General features: G+C 42.8%; 1 protein-coding gene across 36 annotated transcripts in view; it reads right to left on the bottom strand.

Annotated features, from left to right (window-relative positions):
* The window catches only part of camk2b1 (calcium/calmodulin-dependent protein kinase (CaM kinase) II beta 1), a 147,265-nt gene that overhangs the window by 101,436 nt on the left and 22,520 nt on the right, over window positions 1-23,309 (bottom strand). For all 36 annotated transcript variants that reach the window (XM_060907316.1, XM_060907335.1, XM_060907323.1 and 33 more), the window contains exon 3: window positions 5,653-5,712. In XM_060907316.1, coding sequence (XP_060763299.1) covers window positions 5,653-5,712 — 60 coding nt within the window. The remainder of the gene's footprint in view (window positions 1-5,652; window positions 5,713-23,309) is intronic.

Here is a 23,309-nt window from a genome sequence, read left to right as displayed (position 1 = left end):
AGTAGACACTGAGATGGATTCAGTGAGGTGTTCCACTTGCCCCAACCTAATGGAGGTGCTGGATGCACATGATCGCTGCGCGGAGTGCCTTGGCTCATGTTCTCAGCCACCTGACCAAGAGGAAGTGATGTCTGTGGCTGCCTCAGACACCTTTTTCAGTCAGCCTTCTTCCTCGGCGCAGCCACCAAGCGAAGTCCTGCCAGGTGTTGAGCCCCGTGATTCGGGCAGTGATGTTACCTCTGGGCGATCTGGGGAGTCTGCCTCAGTGGTGGGTTCAGTGGAGGCCACACTGAAGGCTTTGCTTGCACGTTTGCAGTTGGACACCCCCGCGCCTCCTACCGGATCTGAGAACATATTCCTGCGCCGTGTTCAGCGCGCCTCTCCGGTAATTCCACAGTGTCGTGACTTTACTTCTGTGGTGGCCTCTGCCCTGGAGGCTGCTACGAAAGCTGCCCATCCAGACCAGATGTCTTGCATGCTTGCGGCGATGCAGGACCCCGGTGCTGTTGGCTTGGGCAGCATGCCAGTAGTCAAATCAAGCATTGCTTCGCTCATTATGTCTCCCGATGAAGCACTTCGGGAGCAGGTGCGTTGCCCTAATGCTGAGTGCCACCGCACAGACGAGCTACTTTCTCATGCTTACAACTCTACTGCCTTTCTTGGCAGGGTGTCTAACTCACTGGCACACATGCTTGTTATGCTGCACTCGACACTCAACACATCATTGGCAGACCCACTGGCAGCTGAGGTACTGGAACTTACACTGCAGGCTATGGGTGTCATTGCCAACCAGTGTGGCACTACCTTGGGCACCTTGCTGCAAGCCCGTCGACAAGTGTGGCTGGCTCAATCACCTCTGCCAGACGTATGCAGGAACAATCTGAGGCACCTCCCACTGGCACCTGGACAGGTCTTTGGGCCAGCAGCACAAGAGGCCCTTGACAGACATGTGTCTGTTACAGAGTCTTGCTCCCGTCATGTGGGCATAGCACCCACATTCAGAGCTCCGCCAAACCCTTCTGCCTCATGCTTTAGGCACGTGGCCCCTAGAGCTGCACAAAGGTCTCCCCATCGACCCCAGCAGCAGGCCCCCAATCCCCCACCTCCCTTGGCCAGGCAGGGTGGCGCTCAGCCACATGTGAGTTTTCGCCCTTTTCGACAGACGGGTCCACCCCGCCGTTGTCGCCCCCCCCCATCCCTTCCGAAAAACGTGGACAGGACCACTGACAGGTCAGGGCCAGTGGCAGGAGTTTTTACAGGCAGCCAGCTAGCGCGTTGGCGCGAAATAACAACCAGTGGCTACTCACCACCCTTTCAGAAGGGTACCGCCTGCAATTCCGCCGCTGGCCACCAATGCATTCGGGTGTGAGGCAGACAGTTATAACCAATCCAAGACAGTCAGAAGCCTTGTCGAGAGAAGTTCAGTTGTTACTACAAAAAGGAGCCATAGAGATGGTCGACCCCATTGTTCACCCAGGGGGTTTCTTTTCAGTTTATTTTCTCGTTCCAAAGAAAGATGGTGGGTTCAGGCTGATTTTAGATTTAAGAAGGTTAAACCGTTTCTTGAAGGTGCTTCCTTTTTGAATGCTACGAACAACAGATGCACTGCAAGCGGTCACAAACCAGGACTGGTTTGTGACCGTAGATCTTGAGGACGCCTATTTTCACATACCCATTGCCGCGGACCACAGGCACTTCCTTCGTTTTTCGTTCATGGGAAAGATTTTTCAGTTCAGAGTTCTCCCCTTTGGACTTTCTCTGGCGCCAAGGGTGTTCTTGAAATGCGTCCAAGTAGCACTAGAACCCCTTCAGAAGGAGGGCATAAGAGTGCTCCCTTACTTGGATGACTGGCTTCTTTGTGCGGCATTGCCCGAACAGGCCAGGGAACATGCTCACCGGTTGCTACTACACATTACGGCTCTGGGGTTCAGGGTGAACCAGAGGAAGTGCAAACTGGTCCCAGTCCAGGCAACACATTTCATCGGCCTTGCCCTGGATTCGAACACTATGCTGGCCAGTCCCACGCCAGACAGAATAAGTTCAATTCTCACTGGAGTGAACCACCTTCGTGTCGGGGGAACTCAGCGTTACGTTTCTCTCCTTCAGCTGTTGGGGAAATTCACAGCGGCCTCAGCAGTCATTCCTCTGGGTCTTCTGTGGCTAAGGGCTTTTCAGAGATGGCTTCTTCAACTGCGTCTGTGTCCAGTGCGAGACAGGCACATGAGAGTGAGAATAACACCCCGTTGCATGCTCATGCTAAGACCTTGGTCCCAGGCACACTTTCTCACTCATGGAGTTCCACTTGGTCCCCCACCGGGACAGTGGGAGGTTATCCGGACAGATGCTTCCCTCATGGGTTGGGGTGGAGTCTGGCGTCGGCAAGGTGTGAACGGCACCTGGCCTGCTCCGTGGCGCACTGGAGTTGATGGCGGTGTTTCTGACGTTGCGCCACTTTCAGGAAGTGCTACGGGGCAAACATGTATTGGTACGTACAGACAATGTGGCAACTGTTTTCTATATCAATCATCAGGGGGGCACAATGTCTGTAGCTGCGCTTCAGGTGGCTCACAGTCTCCTAGTATGGGCTCAGGACAACCTCCTTTCCATAAGAGCATCTTATCTACCTGGACACCTAAACAGTGTGGCAGATGCTCTGTCACGCAGCAAGGTGTCTCAAGGGGATTGGAAACTGCATCCAGACATGGTGGAACAGATCTGGAAAACCTATGGGAGAGCAACTGTGGACCTGTTTGCGAGCAGTCCGACAACTCATTGTCCAACATGGTTTTCCCTGGGAGAAGAAACGGCAGCGTTGGGCCAGGATGCTCTGGCCCACGACTGGCCGAGGGCCATCCTTTATGCCTTTCCCCCTCTACCACTGTTGTGGAGGACTCTCTGCCGTGTGCACGATCACAGTCACCATGTGCTATTGATAGCTCCTCATTGGCCATCCAGGCCATGGTTCCAGCTCCTGCTGTCACTACTAGTGGGACCCCCTTGTCAGCTGCCCAGCAGGCCCGACTTGCTGATGCAGATGGAGGGCAGGATTCAACACCCATGTCCGGAATGCCTGAAGCTCTGGGTGTGGCCCTTGGGGCCCCGGGGCTACTACTGGAGTGTTCAGAAGGGATCAGGAACACTGTGGTGAATGCACGTGCAGAATCTACCCAACGCTTGTATGCAAGCAAGTGGAAGGTGTTCTGTGATTGGTGTGCGGAACGCAACATCGACCCCCTAAGCTGCTCTGTTCCACAGACTTTAGATTTCCTGCAGCACCTTTAAGAGCTTGGCAGGGCTGCATCTACACTTAAGGTGTATGTTGCAGCACTAACAGCCCACCGTTCAGAGGTTGGAGGTGTTTCACTTGGGTCCCACCGGCTGGTGGTAGCCTTTTTGAGAGGGGCATTTCATCTTAATCCTCCTCATTTTGTGCGGAGTCCGTCATGGGATCTGAACACTGTGCTCGAATCCCTTTGCTTGCCTCCTTATGAGCCCCTGTCAGCAGCTGACATTAAGTGGCTATCTGTTAAAACGGCTTTTCTCCTTGCCATCACAACAGCCCGGGGTGTGAGTGAGCTACATGCCCTCTCAGTGAGTACTGTTTGTCTTTGTTGGGGCCCTGTGTTTGACAGTGTTTCATTGTGGCCTAACCCAGCTTTCCTCCCTAAAGTCTTATCTCCCCAGTTTAGCAACCAGCCGATTTTGCTGACTGCTATACCGGTGGACAGGACGGACTTGCGTGCAGAGTTGTGCCCTGTCAGGGCTCTGAGCTTTTATTTTGATAGGACGGCAGCCTTTCGTATGACAGACCAATTGTTTGTTTGTTTTGGTGGTGCTCCGAGAGGAAGGCCTCGGTCCAAGCAGCGGCTCTCCCGTTGGGTTGTGGAGGCAATCACCCATGCCTATGAATCTATGGGACGTACTGTGCCCTCTCCTGTCCGCTGCCATTCGACGTGTGCTCAGGCAACATCAAGGGCAGCTCTCCAGGGTGTACCACTCTCTGACATTTGTGCTGCTGCAACTTGGTCCAATGCATGTACATTTGCCCGGTATTACAGGCTAAATGTTGCGTCCATGCCATTGCGGTGTGCAGCTGTTCTTCCAGAAGGTGGTGATGCTCTTCTGAATTCCTTGTGACTGGGTTAGTATTCGTCTTCCACTAGTGCTTTCAACACCACCTTGGCGGTCTGGAGTGAAGGAAATAGAACGCTGGTTACGAATGTAACTGTGGTTCTATGACTAAGTTGAAGACCGCCAGCGTCTTTGGTCACTCGGATTGCGCGAGAATGATCTTGAGGCCAAATGACATGGGATGTTGCCTTATATAGGCAGGCACGTCATACGTCATGAGATGACAACTTTTGTATGCGATTCTCGAAACGCGCAGATGCAAAGATCCTTCCGCTAGTGCTTTCAGCACCGCCCTGGCGGTCTTCCACTTAGTCATAGAACCACGGTTACATTCGTAACCAGCGTTTTTTTCCTGCCATGGAATTGCACTTGTATATAGAGTAGGAAGCCATTTGCATTACAGCCGTGAATGAGGATTCAAAATGGCGGCTCGCGTCGGCTTGGTTTTCCCTTTCGGGCGCTCTCGTTTTCTGTTAGAATTTGGAAAAGAAAAAAACAAATATTATTTAAAAAAAACTGTAACTGTTGCTAACGCTGAGCAAAAACATGGCTGAATCCTGAATGACTCAATTTTGTATACATAGGGGACTATGTAGGTGGCAAAATGTAGTTTTTTTCCTGCCATGGAAGTGCACTTGTATACCGAGGAGGAAGCAATTTGCATTACAGCCGTGATTGAGGATTCAAAATGGCGGCTCGGCTCGGGTTTCCCTTTCGGGCGCTCTCGTTTTCTGCTAGAATTTGGTAAAGAAAAAAATCAATATATTATTTACCAGCTTAAGGTCGGTCCGTATGGTGAAATACCATGACCTCGGCCTTGAATACTGACCTCAGCCCAGAGGACCTCGCTCAGTACTTTCAAGGACTCGGTCACGGTATATCACGATACGGACCTCCCAGCTGGTAAATAACATTTATTCTATTCACATTCATTGGATATGAGCAATCGCACGCTCTGATTGGCTGCTCTACTACTAGGTTATCGGCTCATATACCATGAGTAGAGAAAAACAAAATGGCGGAGCATGCTGCTGAACCAACTGAGGACGAGATAAAAATTCTACTCAAAAACAAAACCCCAAAAAATATTTTAAAAATGGAATAAAAGTATTTGGTAGTAAGAACGCATTTTTTCCCCAAGAATTATTATTATTATAGTATTTTTCTCAAATTGTTACTGTTATTTCACTGGTTTGTTTACATTTGAAGCAGAAATTATTTTGTCGGATAACTTATCAAATTTTCAAAAAAAAAAAAAAGCTCCGTTTCTCAAAATCCAGTGAATGTGGATAGAATAAAACGGTTATTCCACAAAATTGAGTCGGATATGAGCTGATAGCCGACGAGACGTGTGGTGCCTCGTCGGCTATCAGCTCGTACATGACTCGATTTCGTGGAATAACTGTTAAATATCCCTTTAGACTGGATTTTCTTTGAAATTTTGTTTAATTATCTCTACATTTGTAGTTATTTCTTTCTGGGAATACAAATAAAGTCATTATTATATTTTTTTTTCCTCACCAATATTTGGATGCTTGAGCAGTCGACAGATTCGAGCCTCTCGTTCAAGCTTCTGATGATCTGCAGAGAAGATGGATGTGTTAAAACATCAGCAAGACAGACACAGTGATATAAAACTCCGATTAAGGCATAAAACCGTGCATCAGCGCAGCCAAAACCCTGTTAGTAATCCAATAATATTGAGGTACTGCATATTATATGCATTTTCGGTTGCTGTTTTATATCGTGTACAAGACAGTCACATCGTAGTAATCACAGTGACAATAATATTCGTGAGTCTTTAAAAAGCCTGAGAGCAGTGTGAGAGGATGACTGAAGGAAGACAGCGCATTGACAGGGCTTTGTGTCTGAAGGAGAATGAATCTATTAACACTGCAGGAAGGAAAAGGTCACAAGACACCACCCAGCTGTCTATAGTCCTCTCATTTAAGGCTACATGACGTCATGCTGATGATTTCAACCTCTGCTGGTTTATTTCTTAGCAGCCAGTAAATTTTTTAGTCTCATCACCATACAGCAAACAAATAACATGTAAAAGTAAGGAAAAGACGCAGCAGACAAAGAGACACAGAGAGAATATAAATGATTAAAGTCATTAGTCTTTATTGTGTTATAAAGCAGTTGTGCATTTAGAAATCGTTACATCTCTTCCAATCTCTCACCTCTAGCCAGCTTCTACCTCATGACATTATATATATATATATATATATATATATATATATATATATATATATATATATATATATATGTGTGTGTGTGTGTGTGTGTGTGTGTGTGTGTGTATGAGATGCATATACATCTCCCCATTTTTCCTGGAGCCAGCCAGCTCTGCTTTGGAACTGACCGTAGGCAGTTCAGCTCCCTGCCTGCAGAGTGATGACACTGGATGACGAAACTGGATGACGTTCGATCTGATCCAGGGTGTCGGAGGTCCAGCTGAACGCAGCAGTCTTACATGTAGTCCAGATCACAAGTGTTCCCTACAGTCCACGTCAACAGCCTGCGTTTCGGTCGTGCAGCATAACAGAGAGCTGAGACTATTCAGTATGCTCTGTATTCACATACACGAGGAAAAATTTTTATCTTTCTGATGCACCTAAACCCTAAAATAATAAAACTTGTTAAAACTGATGGTGGATACAATAAGTAGTGCTCTCAAAGGAGACCACGGTTTGCACTCTGATTCTGGACAAATAAAAGGGCCCGGTCCTACAACACTAATAACTATACTACAGCTCTGACGATACCTCTGCCTGAATTTAGTTCCAGTCTACCACAACCATAATCCCGACTATAATATCGCTTGGTCCTGACACTCAGGTAAATAAATGCATGCAACTTAGGAACAGTCATGGAAGGGTTTTTTTTCGCAAGTAGTAGCACATTATTCCGGGTCATACTGTACAGCTTGGACTTCAAAACAACCCGTGCACACATTCCAGTGGTTGACAAAATACAGATAGGTCACGGACTACAGAAATATAATAAAAAAGGACACAAAATATGGAGTGGTTATGGATTTTAATACGGATGCATCAAGGATGCTAATAATTTATGGATTGGTCACGGACATTTCAGTATATTACAGATTGTTTACAGATAATGTATCACGAATAAAAAAAATTAAGAAGTCTAAAACAATTAAATGTTTGGACTGCCGAAGTTCATAATTAAAATATCTTACCTGCATTTATACAGTTACTTTGTTTATAATACATAGGGCCAAATTACTCAATTCTGATTGGTCAATCAAGGAGGGCTTTTTTCCTTAACACGGGGCCGTATTTCTGAAATGCTATTGGAGAGTTCGTTGCTTGGTTACGGTTACAAAAATGAGCAAATTTTGTCAACAAAATGGCTGACTCAGCAATGCCGCGTTTCGCTATATTTGACGAAGAAACGATAAACCAATTGAAAGCTGCAAGCGAAAATTAAAATACCAAAAAAAGTACGAATTTTTGACTTTCCGTGTTTAAGAAATGGGCCGCTGAAAGACAAATAAACGACTCTCTAGTAGCATATGAATGCTGTGAGTTAGACAAGGTGCTATCGCAGTTTTATGCAGAAGTGAGGAAAGAAAATGGGGAAAACTACGAACCAGACTCTCTTAAAGTAATGCAGGCAGCATTGGATCGGCATCTGAGACAAGAGAAATATCCCGGATCAATCCTGAAAGATGTTAAAATCCTGTCCAAAATCCTCGTGTCGTGTCGCCGTGTCATGATGAAAGACGCTTTAGAAACTGATTTAAACGTGCAAGATAGTCTCGCGCCCTGATTGGTTCGGAAAACGTGAATGACAAACGTTGTGAACTTGAATGGCTTCCGAAGTATGAATTTGGCCCTATATATTATAAACAAGTAATCGTATGGTTCCTAGTAAAATTAAGGATCAATTTCACTCGTGATTTCAAAGTTTTGAAATTTGAAATCCCTCGTGAAATTAATCCTTAATTTTACTCGGCCCCATACGATTACCTATACTAATTTACTATTTATATTTCATGGAAAATCACATATCCGTGAATAAAAGATCCATGCTTTGTATTATTATTTTTCCCGTGAATCCGTATTCCATGATTTCATGATGTAACAAGGATGTATAAAGATGCCCGGGGAAAAATAGCACGTGCTCAGACAATGTCACATGTAAACAATTACCTGACTGGTCAGATGTTTTATCGGATCAGGTTCAGACCTGGGAAAAGGAAAGGGAAAAAAACAATCCCTCCAGAAACAATCTCACCGATACGGATAAACCCAGGCCTGGGTTACAGGTATCATTATCGATCTGATGTGACCACAAACCACATAAACTGCACAGGACCGATTTATTTATAGTTATAGTTATTGGTATTGTGGGACCGGGTCTTAAAGGAGCACATCCGCGTCTGGAATTATAATGAAAATCTAGCACAGTTTCTCTTGCCTGGACCGAGACACAGTGAAAGCAGAAGGGCAGGGTGAGGGTTAAAGTTCCTCAGAGAAGCTCTGGCATTAAAGCAGCAAGGTAAATAAGACATGAGAAAGGCAAGAGAGAGGAAGAGAGAAGGGAGGAGGAGAAAGGAGGGATGAAAGGTAGAATGAAAGGTTAGGGAAGAAAGCGCAAAAACGAAACGGAAGAACAGAAAAAAAAAGAGAGATAAATCCCAGAGCGGATGAAGGGAGAGAAGAAAGAGCATAAGTAATGTAATCACTGGGTAGATACATGAAAAACAGCACTAAACCATCTCTGTGTGCGTGTCTCTAACCAATCTCGGCTTGCACACAGATGTGGCAAATTAAAGGAAAAACCGCCACTGTGTCTTTGTAAGGTGTCAGGCCACCACGAGCGGTCGGAACGGCTTCAATGCAACACAGTATAATTTTTACGAGTGTACTGAAGGAATGAACACCATTTTTCTGAAATATATTCCTTCAGCTGGTGGTTAGATGATGGTGATGTTGAGTTCTGTCTAACACATCAGCCCAAAATCTCCCACAGGTGTTCAGTTGGGTAGAGATTTGGTGACCGATTTATAATTTATTACATTTCCACGCTCAATAAACCATTCAGTGAGACCTCGGGTATATCTCCAAGTCAAGGATTCTTCTTTGGGAGGAACGGGTCTGTCCGAGTCACGTCCTTCAGAGGCTAGTCAGGTGTGGTCATTGAAAAGGTTTGGCCTTGTATGTGTGCAGGGTGCTTCAAGAATGCTGCAGATACACACACGCATCTTTGAAAATTCTCTGAATGAAAGACTCGGTCCTTGGTAGAATTCAAAGGATCCTAGTCCTTCGGTGTAATTACATCATTTATGACCACAACGCATTCAAGCCAGGATATTTACTGCTGAATGCTGTGAGCTACCACATTGATATGACATGTGCTGAAGATGGGGTTGAGGAGACATTTCCTCACTTTCTAAGTAGGACTTCCAAGTCAACAGGGCATTTTATTATGTATATTTATTTTTTTCGCAGTCCGGTTTCCATCAAATCCTGCGCTCTGATTGGCTGGCGAGCAGGTCCGTATCCTACGATACACACCCCAGTTACGGACCCCGGTTACGGACCTCTGGCGAGTCGCTCGTTCACAACAACAACAAACATCGTAGCAATTTTTGTCAACATTTATTTTCGCATTTCTCAGGAGAATAGCATTAATTTTACATCATGGATAGCGATAACGATAGTCTTCACAGTGAAAGCGAGTTTTACTACCCTGAGAAAGAAGAAATAAAAGAAAACATTTCAGGAGAAAGCTAAAAACCTGTAACTACTGCTAACGCCGAGCAAAAACATGGCTGAATCCTGAATGACTCAATTTTGTATAAATAGGGGACTACATAGGCAGCAAAATGTAGATTTTTTTCCTGCCATGGAAGTGCACTTGTATACTGAGGAGGAAGCCATTTGCATTACAGCCGTGAATGAGGATTCAAAATAGCATTAATTTTACAGCATGGATAGCGATAACGACAGTCTTCACAGCGAAAGCAAGTTTTACGACCCTGAGGAAGAAGAAATAAAAGAAAACATTTCAGGAGAAAGCTAAAAACCTGTAACTACTGCTAACGCCGAGCAAAAACATGGCTGAATCCTGAATGACTCAATTTTGTATAAATAGGGGACTACATAGGCAGCAAAATGTAGTTTTTTTCCTGCCATGGAAGTGCACTTGCATACCGAGGAGAAAGCAATTTGCATTACAGCCGTGAACGAGGATTCAAAATTGCGGCTCGCCTCGGTTTTCCCTTGCAGGCGCTCTCGTTTTCTGTTAGAATTTGGTAAAGAAAAAAAAATTATTATTTGCCAGCTTAAGGTCGGTCCGTATGGTGAAATACCGTGACCTCGGCCTTGAATACTGACCTCGGCCCAGAGGGCCTTAGTCAGTACTTTCAAGACCTCAGTCACGGTATTTCACGATACGGACCTCCCAGCTGGTAAATAACTTTTTTTTAACTTGGAGGTAAGAAATGCCAAATTGTGTGCTTTTAATAGAATTGCTGTCTCTATGTTCAGAAGGCATTATGGTGGTATGAAAACTGAAGTGCTCCAGACAAACGAATTAAAGCTCAGGAAACTACATCATTAACAAATCTAACTTTGCTAAAGGTCATCCAGCTAATGCGAGACAGAATTAAAAATAATAGTAATCCTCACCAGACATGCTCTCTCAATAAAGCTTGGTTAACAAACACCAAAAACTGTCTGGAACGAGACACAAACATGCCTTGGGTAAGAAAGATGCCACAACTCGACCCATTCCTCACAATACGATCAAACTGTGGTTAGAGTCAGTCAAAGACTTCTAATCAAAGTCCTAAAGTAGAGCAAAATACGATCTGGTCCAAGTGCAGTGAAACATTCTCCAGGGTGAGACAGCTCAAGTTTCGAAAGAAAAATCACACGCACGAGCCCAAACCATCCCAGTTTGGAAGCTATTGTAGATAAGTGTGTGTGTGTGCGCCTCTCATATTTCTGAGAACAACTAGCACATGCAGGATCCTAAATGGGACACTAGTGCAGAACTGATGCATCGTGTGAGTTGCTGGGAAATCCAGGTCACCCTCTACTGCACTCGAGCACATACACACTACACACACACACTGATCTGAGACTAGCTGTGTGCTTGTTTAAGATGAGGAAAGCTTTTCCAAAGTGTTGTTTTAGTTTTCTAACAATTAAGAAGAAGAAGCCTTTGTCACACGTACACTCAAGCACACACTTAAGCACACAGTCAATTCCTCCTCTGCATTTAACCCATCTGAAGCAGTGAACACACACACACACACACACACACACACACACACACACACACACAAGTGAGCAATGAGCACACATATACCCAGAGAAGGGGGCAGCTATGCTACAGCGCCTGGGGAGCAGTTGGGGGTTAGGTGCCTTGCTCAAGGGCACTTCAGCTCAATCTCAGGCCATGGCTACCCCATGTTAACCTAACCACATGTCTTTGGACTGTGGGGGAAACCGGAGCACCCGGAGGAAACCCACGCAGACATGGGGAGAACTTGCAAACTCCACACAGAAAGGCCCCCCGTCGGTCACTGGGCTTGAACTTGGCCCACAACAATGAGTTTACCTGGTGCAAGCACCAGAGGTGGACAGTAACAAAGTACATTTACTTGAGCACTTTCAAAAAGTACACTTTGAGTATCTGTACTTTACCTGAGTATTATTTTTTTGGAAACTTATGACTTTAACTTCACTGCATTTGAAAGACAAATATTGTACTTTCTACTCCACTACATTTCTGTCAAGGTCCTCGTTACTATGAAGTGGCTTTGAAAGCGGATGTTTTTTCTTCTCTAAAACGTGATTGGTTTTTTCGCAGGTGACACTGAGACAGCCTATCAGTAATCACTAGGGTCACGTCACTGGATAAAATCAAGTTCGATGATTTCTCAGCATCATTGCTTAACACGATCAGTTGATGGCAGAATGGAAGGAGGCGGTTCTTCTGGAGAATGCACGCACCCATGGCTTTACCTAGAACCCATGTTTCAGTTTTCTGAAAGGATTAAAAGATACGTTTCGTTTTAAATGTTTGCTGAAAACGAACCACATCACAGCCTACAAAAACTCACTGTCCAACCTGCGGAAGCATATTGAGGGATGTAAACGTTTTATTCCAAGAGAAAGCTTGCAACGAAGTTGTCTGTGCTTTAGAGCTAGCGATAACATTGCAATAGCTATGCAGACTGGTAAGTCAAATGACTTTCTATGGATTTGCCCGCCAAGTTGCCATCGCCTTGTCCATGGCTAACGTTAACACATAGCTAGTTAACTTGGACACTGTTAGTTAACATGTAAAAATGGAGTTACGCTAACATGAATAACGTTAACTTATCTGAAGTCCTTTCAGAAATATGGTTTAGTATAATCTTGCCAAATAAACAATGTAGAAACGTTTCCTTTCTAGTAGTGTTAGCTACTCAATATGATTTCGAGTTTGAAAAGAGTTTGTTAACATGTCAGGTGGAGTTTCACTGACTAGCTAGCTTAACGTTAAACCACCATGATGGCACAGCATGCGTTCATTTTGTGAATTCACATTTCTGTCTTTGGTAACGGCGTTAGGTTTTGTAAGCGTTGTGGCAATAATACAACAATGCATTGACAGAAAATGTACTTTTAATACTTAAGTATTTTTAAAAGCAAGTACTTCAGTACTTTAACTTAAGTAAAAATTTGGCTCGACAACTTTCACTTGTATCGGAGTAACATTTGACCAGCGGGATCTTTACTTTGAGTAATGAAGTTGGGTACTTTGTCCACCTCTGGCGAGCACTAATGCCCCATTTTGTTTACCCTTGGATAAAGCAGGTGACTTAGTTTTGCACAGAATTCTCTTCCGTTTAGTACATTTATTCAGCTCTTGAACAGTGGTTTCTGAGGTTAATGAGCACTGCTCAGTGGAAAATATAATGGAAAGCTCAGCAATATATGCAGGAGCGGTTTGAAAGTACAAGACGATAAATGCGCATCCAGCATGGTACTGGTCAAAATAAGTGCCAAGTTAGTCAAAACACTTTTTTGTAATTTTTGGAGAAGTTCTCAGCGCATTGTAGCAGCTGTATTTAATTTTTTTTTTTTTTTTTAATTCTGGTCTCTGTTAACGGGGCAAGGAGGCATCATGACTTTCATCTACTATTCTTATAGGTTCCGACATCTCTGGACAGAATGAAAACATGACTTATGATAATTAATCTTCCTGACGACAGTGTATTTACGGTGACATTTACCTCACTGACATTTCTCTCTTTCCAGCGTTACTTTCCACATTTGGATAGCGCAGCCTCCGTTTCCCTTGGTGTTTCCTCACAGACATCAAGCAAAATCAGTCATTTAATTCAAAACTCATATCCCAGTTTAAGCTCCCTTCAACAAACAAACATCTCCCTGTACAGTGGCTGGCTGTCACCTTTGTTGATTTGCGATGACCTTAACTGGTCAGGCTGTAGGGAATTCGACACACTGCACACATACTGACAGACAGTGTTCGCAAAAAATCACAAAAATATTACAGCATAACTTTGCCACAATACATTATATACCCTTCACCAACCACTTGTACTCCTCCTCATTAAAAAAAAAATATGTGATTTCAGTGACTGACACAATGTCATGCTTGCTGGTGCTATAGTTTGAGTATTTCAGAAACTGCTGATCTCCTAGAACTAGAGTTCACACAGAATGGTGCGACAAACAAAAAACATCCAGTGAGCTGTAGTTCTGCGTGTGAAAACGCCTTGTTAACGAGAGAGATCAGAGGAGAACGGCCAGATTGGTTTGAGCTGACGGGAAGGCTATGGTAACTCTAATAAGCGCTCTTTACAATCGTGGTGAGCAGAAAAGCATTTCACAACGCACATGTCAAACACTGGGGTGAAAACCATATCTGGTTCCACTCCTGTCAGCCAAGAGTAGGAACGTGACGCTACAGCGGGCACTGACTCAGAGGAACTGGACAACCTTATACTGGGAAAAAGTTGAGTTGAATAAGGCAGACCATAATGAGAAATTAAATCTACACCAAGAGCGAGCTGCATGAGAAAGGTTACTTCTTCATGAGGAATTTGGACCCAAGTGGTTCTGCAGAAAACAACTCCAATGTAACCAGGCTTGTTTGAGATTACTACTGGATTCTTCTTTTGATTTATGATGGACGCTGTAAGTGAATATATATGTGTGTGTGTTGCCCAGACCATGACTGTCTGTCTATGGCTGTCCAGGTCAGATGAGAGTCCCGTGCTCCAGGCATGTAGCTATGGTTTCACATGCTCGCTGCACACACAGCTGCCAAGTGCCATGGCTGCCTTCACAGGCACAGCTCTTCAAAACTGCTTCACTCACTTGCAATCACTCATCTCTTGTTGTTTGGTTTTAAACTCCTTTCTGGCATCATAGTGCCTGTTTCACAATAAACTTCATTCCTTCTGTTTTACAGATCTGTCTGCTTTGAAAGTGTCCTATAAATATGTGCATGTGTGCACTTACTGTATCTCTTTGGTTCTTCCTCTAATAATTCTCCAATCTGAAAACGTGCATTAAATTCTCTACGGTGGTGTAGTGGTTAGCACTGTCTCCTCACAGCAAGAAGGTTCTGGGTTCGAGCCCAGTGGCCGGTGGGTGCATGTTTGCATGTTCTCCCCGTGTCCGTGTCGGTTTCCTCCGGGCGCTCCAGTTTCCCCACAGTCCAAAGACATGTGGTTAGGTTAGCATGGGGTAGCCATGGCCTGAGGTTGAGCTGAAGTCCCCTTGAGCGAGGCACCGGACCCCCAACTGCTCCCTGGGAGCTGTAGCATAGCTGCCCACTGCTCTGGGTATGCATGTGTGCTCATTGCTCACTTTTGTGTGCATGTGTGTGTTCGCTGCTTCAGATGGGTTAAATGCAGATGAGGAAATTTCACTGGGTGCTTAATTGTACGTGTGACAAAGTCTTCTTCTTCTTATCATCAGCATGGTAGTTATGGGTGTCATTTAAAATGGTAGGTTTATACTAACATGCTTGTTCTAATACATTGTCATTTCTATAGTAACAGCTCATTCACAGGAACTTGCACAGCAGACGCTCCACATAAACTTAGGCTAATAATAAACTGATTACAACATGTTACTTCAGAAATATATTGTGAAGCTTTCCGTTTTCCTCCACAGTAAGGTCTTCGTTTTTCTTTGCACTTTCTTGTTTATAGGTTACGGTGACATGATGTGGGGTTGTTGGTTTTTTCTGGTCTCAGTAATTTCCAGAGAAAGGAAAAAATCACGCTGGTGAGGGAACCACCTCACCATAGCTGCTATAAAATAATAAAATGAATGAACCAATTTTCTCAGAGATGTCCAGGAACATTAAATGAACTAGAAGTGGCTAAAACAAGTGATGTGTTTTCATTTGTAAATTCAAAAAAAAAAAAAGTAACTGTTGGCAAGTCACAGTATCTACGCTTCAGGTTGGGTTACATCACACCACCTCCTAATGGATCATCTTCCCGTCCTGCCATACAGTTTTTATCCTTATATAAAGTGTGACCACAAATGTACTCTACATAGCCATGTGCAGTGCTTCTCATGGCCATGAATTAATATATTTTATTTTTTTCGCGGTCCGGTTTCCATCAAATCCTGCGCTCTGATTGGCTGGCGAGAGGGTCCATATCCTACGTTACAGACCCCAGTTACAGACCCTGGGCGACTCACTCGCTCACAACAACAAAAAAAACATCGTAGCAATTTGTCAACATTTATTTTCGCATTTCTCAGGAGAATAGCATTAATTTGACATCATGGATAGCGATAACGACAGTGTTCACAGCGAAAGCTAGTTTTACTACCCTGAGGAAGAAGAAATAAAAGAAAACATTTCAGGAGAAAGCTAAAAACCTGTAACTGTTGCTAACGCCGAGCAAAAACATGGCTGAATCCTGAATGACTCAATTTTGTATAAATGGGGGACTACATAGGTGGCAAAATGTAGTTTTTTTTCCTGCCATGGAAGTGCACTTTGCATTACAGCCGTGAATGAGAATTCAAAATGGCGGCTTGGTTTTCCCTTTTGGGCGCTCTCGTTTTCTGTTAGAATTTGGTAAAGAAAAAATAAATATATTATTTACCAGCTTAAGGTCGGGCCGTATGGTGAAATACCGTGACCTCGGCCTTGAATACTGACCTCAGCCCAGAGGGCCTCGCTCAGTACTTTCAAGACCTTGGTCACGGTATTTCACCATACGGACCTCCCAGCTGGTAAATAACATATATATATATTTCTCAAAATGTATTTTGTGGTCCTAAAATATTTATATTTTTAAATGAATGAGAAAGAAATCAGAGTTATGGTGTACCTTTGTGGTATAAGAATGTAAGCATGGAGACGAGTAATATGACACTTCATTCCTGGAATGATGCAAAAAGACGATAAAGTCATTATCGTTGCGAATTCGCACTGAATAATTAAACAGAAGCCATGTATTAAGTATGACATTCAAATAATATATGAAGTTGTGGGTTTAATACAATTCATGGCCAAAAGTTAATATTTCAGCACAAGGTAAATATAATTTCTGGCCTCTAGATATTAACTCGTGGCCTGGAAATATTAATTCATGGCTCTGCCTTATTCAAAAAAACAACCCCATGCCACCTCAGTGGCGAAGTACAATCCTGGAATTGGCATAACAACTGTAAAAGTATCTAGTGCATACTATCCACCCCACCCTCACTATATGACACGATCATATTCGCGACCAGTTTTCCAAATCAGCAACTCGCTGAGTGAAATCCTTGTCTGCCACAATGACCAACGTAGGCTGTCAAATGCTCAGCAACACCTGGCCAAGCAGCTGTCCGATTCAGTTTACAGGCAGGGTGACATAGCGCCACTCCTCTCGTGCAGGATGCCATCAGAAAACTGCTCTCTGTGGAGCAGGTGCAGGCTGGAGTCTGTCTCACTGCCATGGAATTCGGCCTCGGCCTTGGCAATCGCTCTTACTGTGGAAACACGTGCGACTGATCGCTAGCAGTGGACAGCATGCCGGTAGATACAGGACACTGAAAGAAATCTGTCAACTGGTAGAGGTTTGCAAATACCGGTTTACCTCAGCTGAACAGAACTATAAAAACAAGCAAACGAGATGAAGGTTTATCTGCAAAATAAAACAGGAGTTTCTCAACATGCGAGCATTTCTCAATCGCACATGCTTTTCCCAAACCCCAAATCTACATGACGCAAGGTGTTTAGGTTTTGTCTCTCCGTTACAGAAAGGTTTTCAGATTGACTGTTTGTAATAAGGCAAGGCAAGTTTATTTATATAGCACATTTCATACACAGTGGCACTTCAATGTGCTTTACAGAAGTAAAAGCAGAACAGTAAACAATAGAAAATAAAATTACATAAAATAATTGGGGAAGAAAAATAATAAGAACTAAACAATAGTAGAAATAAAATAATAAAATGAAATAAAAGTTCAAAAAAGGAATCAGCCTCGAGATTAATTATTATTATTATGGGTTTAACTCAAAGCGCGCTCTTCCCGTGGCTCTTCCACGAGGATCACCAAAAATCGTCCCGCAGAGAAAATCTACGAGGATCACCAAATAAAATCGTCCCGCAGACAAAATCTATGAGGATCACATAAAGCGCGCTCTTCCCGTGGCTCTTCCACGAGGATCACCAAAAATCGTCCCGCAGACACAATCTACGAGGATCACCAAATAAAATAGTCCCGCAGACAAAATCTACGAGGATCACCAAAAATCGTCCCGCAGACAAAATCTACGAGGATCACAGTAACAAAGAATTAAAGTAAAATCATTAAAATCAAAATTAAAAGAAATTATATGTTAAAGGAACTTAATTACTTAGGTAAAAATTAATCAAGTGAAAGCATCTGAAAACAGCTTTGTCTTGAGCCTGGATTTAAAACTAACAACAGTAGGAGCATTTTGATCTCATCTGGAAGTTGGTTCCAAAGCTTAGCAGCATAACAACTAAAGGCTGCTTCACCACACTTCGTTTTGACAGCTGGTATTACTAGCAAGTTTTTCTCCTGTGATCTTAGAGACCTAGTTGGTGCATATAATTGAAACATATCCAGTAGGTAGCTGGGTCCCATCCCATTTAATGTTTTAAATAGAAGAAGCAATGCTTTAAAGTAACTTCTATAGCTCACTGGGAGCCAGTGCAGAGACCTTAGGATTGGAGTGATATGGACTACCCTTTTTGTTCTTGTAAGAACCCTTGCTGCTGCATTTTGGATTAGTTGAAGCTCTTTGATGGTCTTTTTTGGAAGACCTGTGAAAAGGCTATTGCAGTAATCAACCCTACTGGAGATGAAAGCATGAATAAGTTTTTCTAGATCATGTTTTGACATGAGACCCCTGAGTTTAGAAATGTTTTTAGGTGATAGAATGCAGACTTTTTTACCAGATCAATAAACCGATAAATCGATCAATAAACAAAAATATTAGCTAGTTCAATAGCTAGCTGTTTCACAGTACATTTAAAGAGTAAAGCGAAGATATCTTAAAGGGGAACAGAGGGCAATATATAGAGTAAATATAACAATAAAACACACATTAACGAACCTTATTCAAGACTTACAAAAGTTTTTTGTTCTAAGGTTGGAAAGTTATAGTGTTTTGAAAGTAGCTCGAGCAAACTATTTCCGCAGTTTGAACAGCCCGCCATGATATTAATTTTATCCAATCAGAATGCACGTTCATTTTCTCTGCGTAACACTCATGACGTATGTATGTGCCCAGTTGTGTTGGCTCATTGAGGTTGGGAATAGCACGTGTGAATCGGAAAGTAGGATGAATTGTAAGTGATCGGCTACACAATGCCACAGTGTGTTGCTTTCGGGTGTAATAACAGGATCGATGGAAAGCATAACGATCCTCCAGACGTGTCTTTTCACTCGTTTCCGCTGAAAAACACCAAGCGAGTTCGAGCTTTCTTCTCTTCTTTCGTCATCACCGGAGTCGAGAGTACCTCTCCTAGGTTCAAACTGGTACCCTTCTAAGCCATAGCCTGCTTGCAGTGTGTCTTGCGGGATCTCTTCGTATGATTCGAGAGCTGTCGCTTTCACTTGATGCGCCCGACACCATGATTACACGCTTCTCTCCTAGTGCAGTGGGTAGGGCTGACGTCACGGTCTTTTAAAAATGGCGACTCTTGTGCCATTTAGTGTACCGACTATTATATTTACAATTACCAAGATATTTCGTTGTTTTCTAGTATATAAATTTGATAGAATACTTAAGAATACGTTACTTTGTCACATCAGCAACTGTATATATTATATTTGGTACCCCTTTAAAGTAAAAAAAGTTAATTCTCATCAGATTATTAAACAACCATGAAGTCTATTTCTAGACCAAATTGTCTTAATCTACTGGCAGATTTAAAAAAAAAAAAAAAAAAAAAAAAAACGCTTGCAATGAGCAAACTAATCCACCAATAAGACAGACAATCTCGAGCTTGAAATGAGTAAAAATATCTAGAAAACAGGCTTAATATTATAAGGCTCATTATGACTTATTTGTTTAAATAAAAATCTATCAAAAGATAACTGTTAGCTGAATTTGCTTAGGATTAAAGTTATTTTGGGGGTGCCGTGGCTCAGTCGACTAAGGCGCCATACCATAAATCCGGGAACCGGGTTCGATTCTGACCCGAGGTCATTTCCCGATCCCTCCCCGTCTCTCTCTCCAGCTCATTTCCTGTCTCTACACGGTCTTATCCAATAAAGGTGAAAAAGCCCCCCCAAAAAAAAAAAAATCTTTAAAAAAAGGATTAAAGATATTTTTTAATTGAATATAGACAAAATATATTTTTGCAGACTGGAAAGTTTTAAGAAAAATATAAGAGCTGAAAAGATCAGTGGAGGAAGGAAAAAAAAACCCAGTAACAAACACATGACATATTGTTGAGTGGTAAAATATAAAAGCCTGTCCTGTTTCAACATCCAAATGTCTTCTGTTATTTCAGCAGTTTAACAGGAAAAAGGGATCGGACACATATTGGGTGGAGTGCATTTTCAAGATACGTGTTCAGGCTGTCTTTTTTTTGTGTGTGTGTGCATGTGTTTGTGTGTATTTGCCACACTGGTTTATGGCACAGCACCTCATGATTGTTACACTGACCCCTTTCACTCTTGATATTAACATGTATACTGGGTGATCAGGACAGCTCCAATTACATCTGTTCACACCTGGCATTTATTGTGTTTCCACGCATTTATCAAGTGACCACTTGTGATCAGACCTCACTTCCCCACTCTTATGCAAATAAACATGTACATCATTTCCATTTGCAAAGACCAAATGCGTCATTTTTAATCAGCGAGAGGAAGCAATGCATATCTTGTGCCTTTTAGCCGATATCACATGTAGTTGCCCAACAGATGAAAATATCAGTGGCTAAAATGGCCAGTGGGAAATATGCAAAATAAAAAAATTCATTAACAGCATATTAAATAGCCTAATATTTAACAGCTATTCCACAAAATCGAGTCGTACATGAGCTGATAGGGCTATAAGCCGTGTACGACGAGATTGAGTAGAATAACTGTTTTATTCTATCCACATTCGCTGGATTTTGAGAAACAGAGCATTTTTAGTTTATTTTTTGAAAATTTCGATAAATAAAAACTTTATACAAAACGTCCGACAAAATCATTTCCGCTTAGAATGTTAATTTCCCTGAGGAAACCCTCCCAAAGGGATCAATAAAGTTTTATCTACAGTGGGGCAAAAAAGTATTTAGTCAGTCACTAATTGTGCAAGTTCTCCCACTTAAAAAGATGGAGAGAGGCCTGTAATTTTCATCATAGGTACACTTCAACTATGAGAGACAAAATGAGGAAAAAAAATTCCAGAAAATCACATTGTCTGATTTTTAAAGAATTTATTTGCAAATTATGGTGGAAAATAAGTATTTGGTCAATAACAAAAGTTCATCTCAATACTTTGTTATATACCCTTTGTTGGCAATGACAGAGGTCAAACGTTTTCTGTAAGTCTTCACAAGGTTTTCACACACTGCTGCTGGTATTTTGGCCCATTCCTCCATGCAGATCTCCTCTAGAGCAGTGATGTTTTGGGGCTGTCGCTGGGCAACACGGACTTTCAACTCCCTCCAAAGATTTTCTATGGGGTTGAGATCTGGAGACTGGCTAGGCCACTCCAGGACCTTGAAATGCTTCTTACGAAGCCACTCCTTCGTTGCCCGGGCGGTGTATTTGGGATCATTGTCATGCTGAAAGACCCAGCCACGTTTCATCTTCAATGCCCTTGCTGATGGAAGGAGGTTTTCACTCAAAATCTCACGATACATGGCCCCATTCATTCTTTCCTTTACACGGATCAGTCGTCCTGGTCCCTTTGCAGAAAAACAGCCCCAAAGCATGATGTTTCCACCCCCATGCTTCACAGTAGGTATGGTGTTCTTTGGATGCAACTCAGCATTCTTTCTCCTCCAAACACGACAAGTTGAGTTTTTACCAAAAAGTTCTATTTTGGTTTCATCTGACCATATGACATTCTCCCAATCCTCTTCTGGATCATCCAAATGCTCTCTAGCAAACTTCAGACGGGCCTGGACATGTACTGGCTTAAGCAGGGCGACACGTCTGGCACTGCAGGATTTGAGTCCCTGGCAGCGTAGTGTGGTAGCCTTTGTTACTTTGGTCCCAGCTCTCTGCAGGTCATTCACTAGGTCCCCCCATGTGGTTCTGGGATTTTTGCTCACCGTTCTTGTGATCATTTTGACCCCACGGGGTGAGATCTTGCGTGGAGCCCCAGATCGAGGGAGATTATCAGTGGTCTTGTATGTCTTCCATTTTCTAATAATTGCTCCCACAGTTGATTTCTTCACACCAAGCTGCTTACCTACTGCAGATTCAGTCTTCCCAGCCTGCTGCAGGTCTACAATTTTGTTTCTGGTGTCCTTTGACAGCTCTTTGGTCTTGGCCATAGTGGAGTTTGGAGTGTGACTGTTTGAGGTTGTGGACAGGTGTCTTTTATACTGATAAGTTCAAACAGGTGCCATTAATACAGGTAATGATTGGAGGACAGAGGAGCCTCTTAAAGAAGAAGTTACAGGTCTGTGAGAGCCAGAAATCTTGCTTGTTTGTAGGTGACCAAATACTTATTTTACCGAGGAATTTACCAATTAATTCATTAAAAATCCTACAATGTGATTTCCTGGATTCTTTCCCCCCATTCTGTCTCTCATAGTTGAAGTGTACCTATGATGAAAATGACAGGCCTCTCTCATCTTTTGGAGAACTTGCACAATTGGTGGCTGACTAAATACTTTTTTGCCCCACTGTAATCCATCTAATCTAACCTAAACCAGCGAAATTACAGTAGCAATTTGTGAAAAATGCTGTAATAATAATAATAATAATAATTTCTTGAAAAAAAAGATATGTGCTTACCATCAAATATTTTTATTCCATTTTTTTTGTTTTTTTTGTATTTTTAGGGTTTTGTTTTCGAGTAGAGTTTTTATTTCTTCCTCGGTTGGTTCAGCAACACGCGCTACCATTTTGTTTTTCTCTACTCATGGTATATGAGCTGATAGCCTAGTAGTAGAGTAGCCAATCAGAGTGCACGACTGCTCATATCCAGTGAATGTGGACAGAATATTGTGTGATACATGTTGCCAAGACAATTAAACTTGTATTATGCAAATTGTTATTATTATTATTATTATTATTACTACATGTTATTGATTCTGCTGTTACGACAGTGAAAGATTCACTGAGTGTTTGGTCATGTGACTAAGCGTTACATGAGATCAAAAGTCTACAGCACACCATGTGCCCTTCTACCAACAGTCCTGTGCTTTGGCTCGACTCTGCATATTAGCATGACTCCGAAATGTCAAAGCAGACATCCATCGGCCATGAAAAAAAAAAATCCACAAGTGATGGTGCGAAGGCCAGCAATACCACAGTAAAGCATCAAGCTCCTAAAGAAATTTAAAATGTAACAGCCAAAAGACAGAGACATATTTAATGAAGGTGAATGTCTTTATTTAATTAACAACAGCAAGGCTATTTTTAATTTCATTGCCATAGCCTCAATGTCAGCTGTTATACGGCTATCTAAAACATATGTCTGGTAGTCGTTCTATGTGGCAAGAATTCTGG

The sequence above is a fragment of the Neoarius graeffei genome, chromosome 24 (genome assembly GCF_027579695.1).
Source record: "Neoarius graeffei isolate fNeoGra1 chromosome 24, fNeoGra1.pri, whole genome shotgun sequence".
NCBI classification, from domain to species: Eukaryota; Metazoa; Chordata; class Actinopteri; order Siluriformes; family Ariidae; genus Neoarius; species Neoarius graeffei.
The sequence above is the reverse complement of the archived record's forward strand: the minus strand, read 5'-3'. Positions and strand labels throughout refer to the sequence as shown.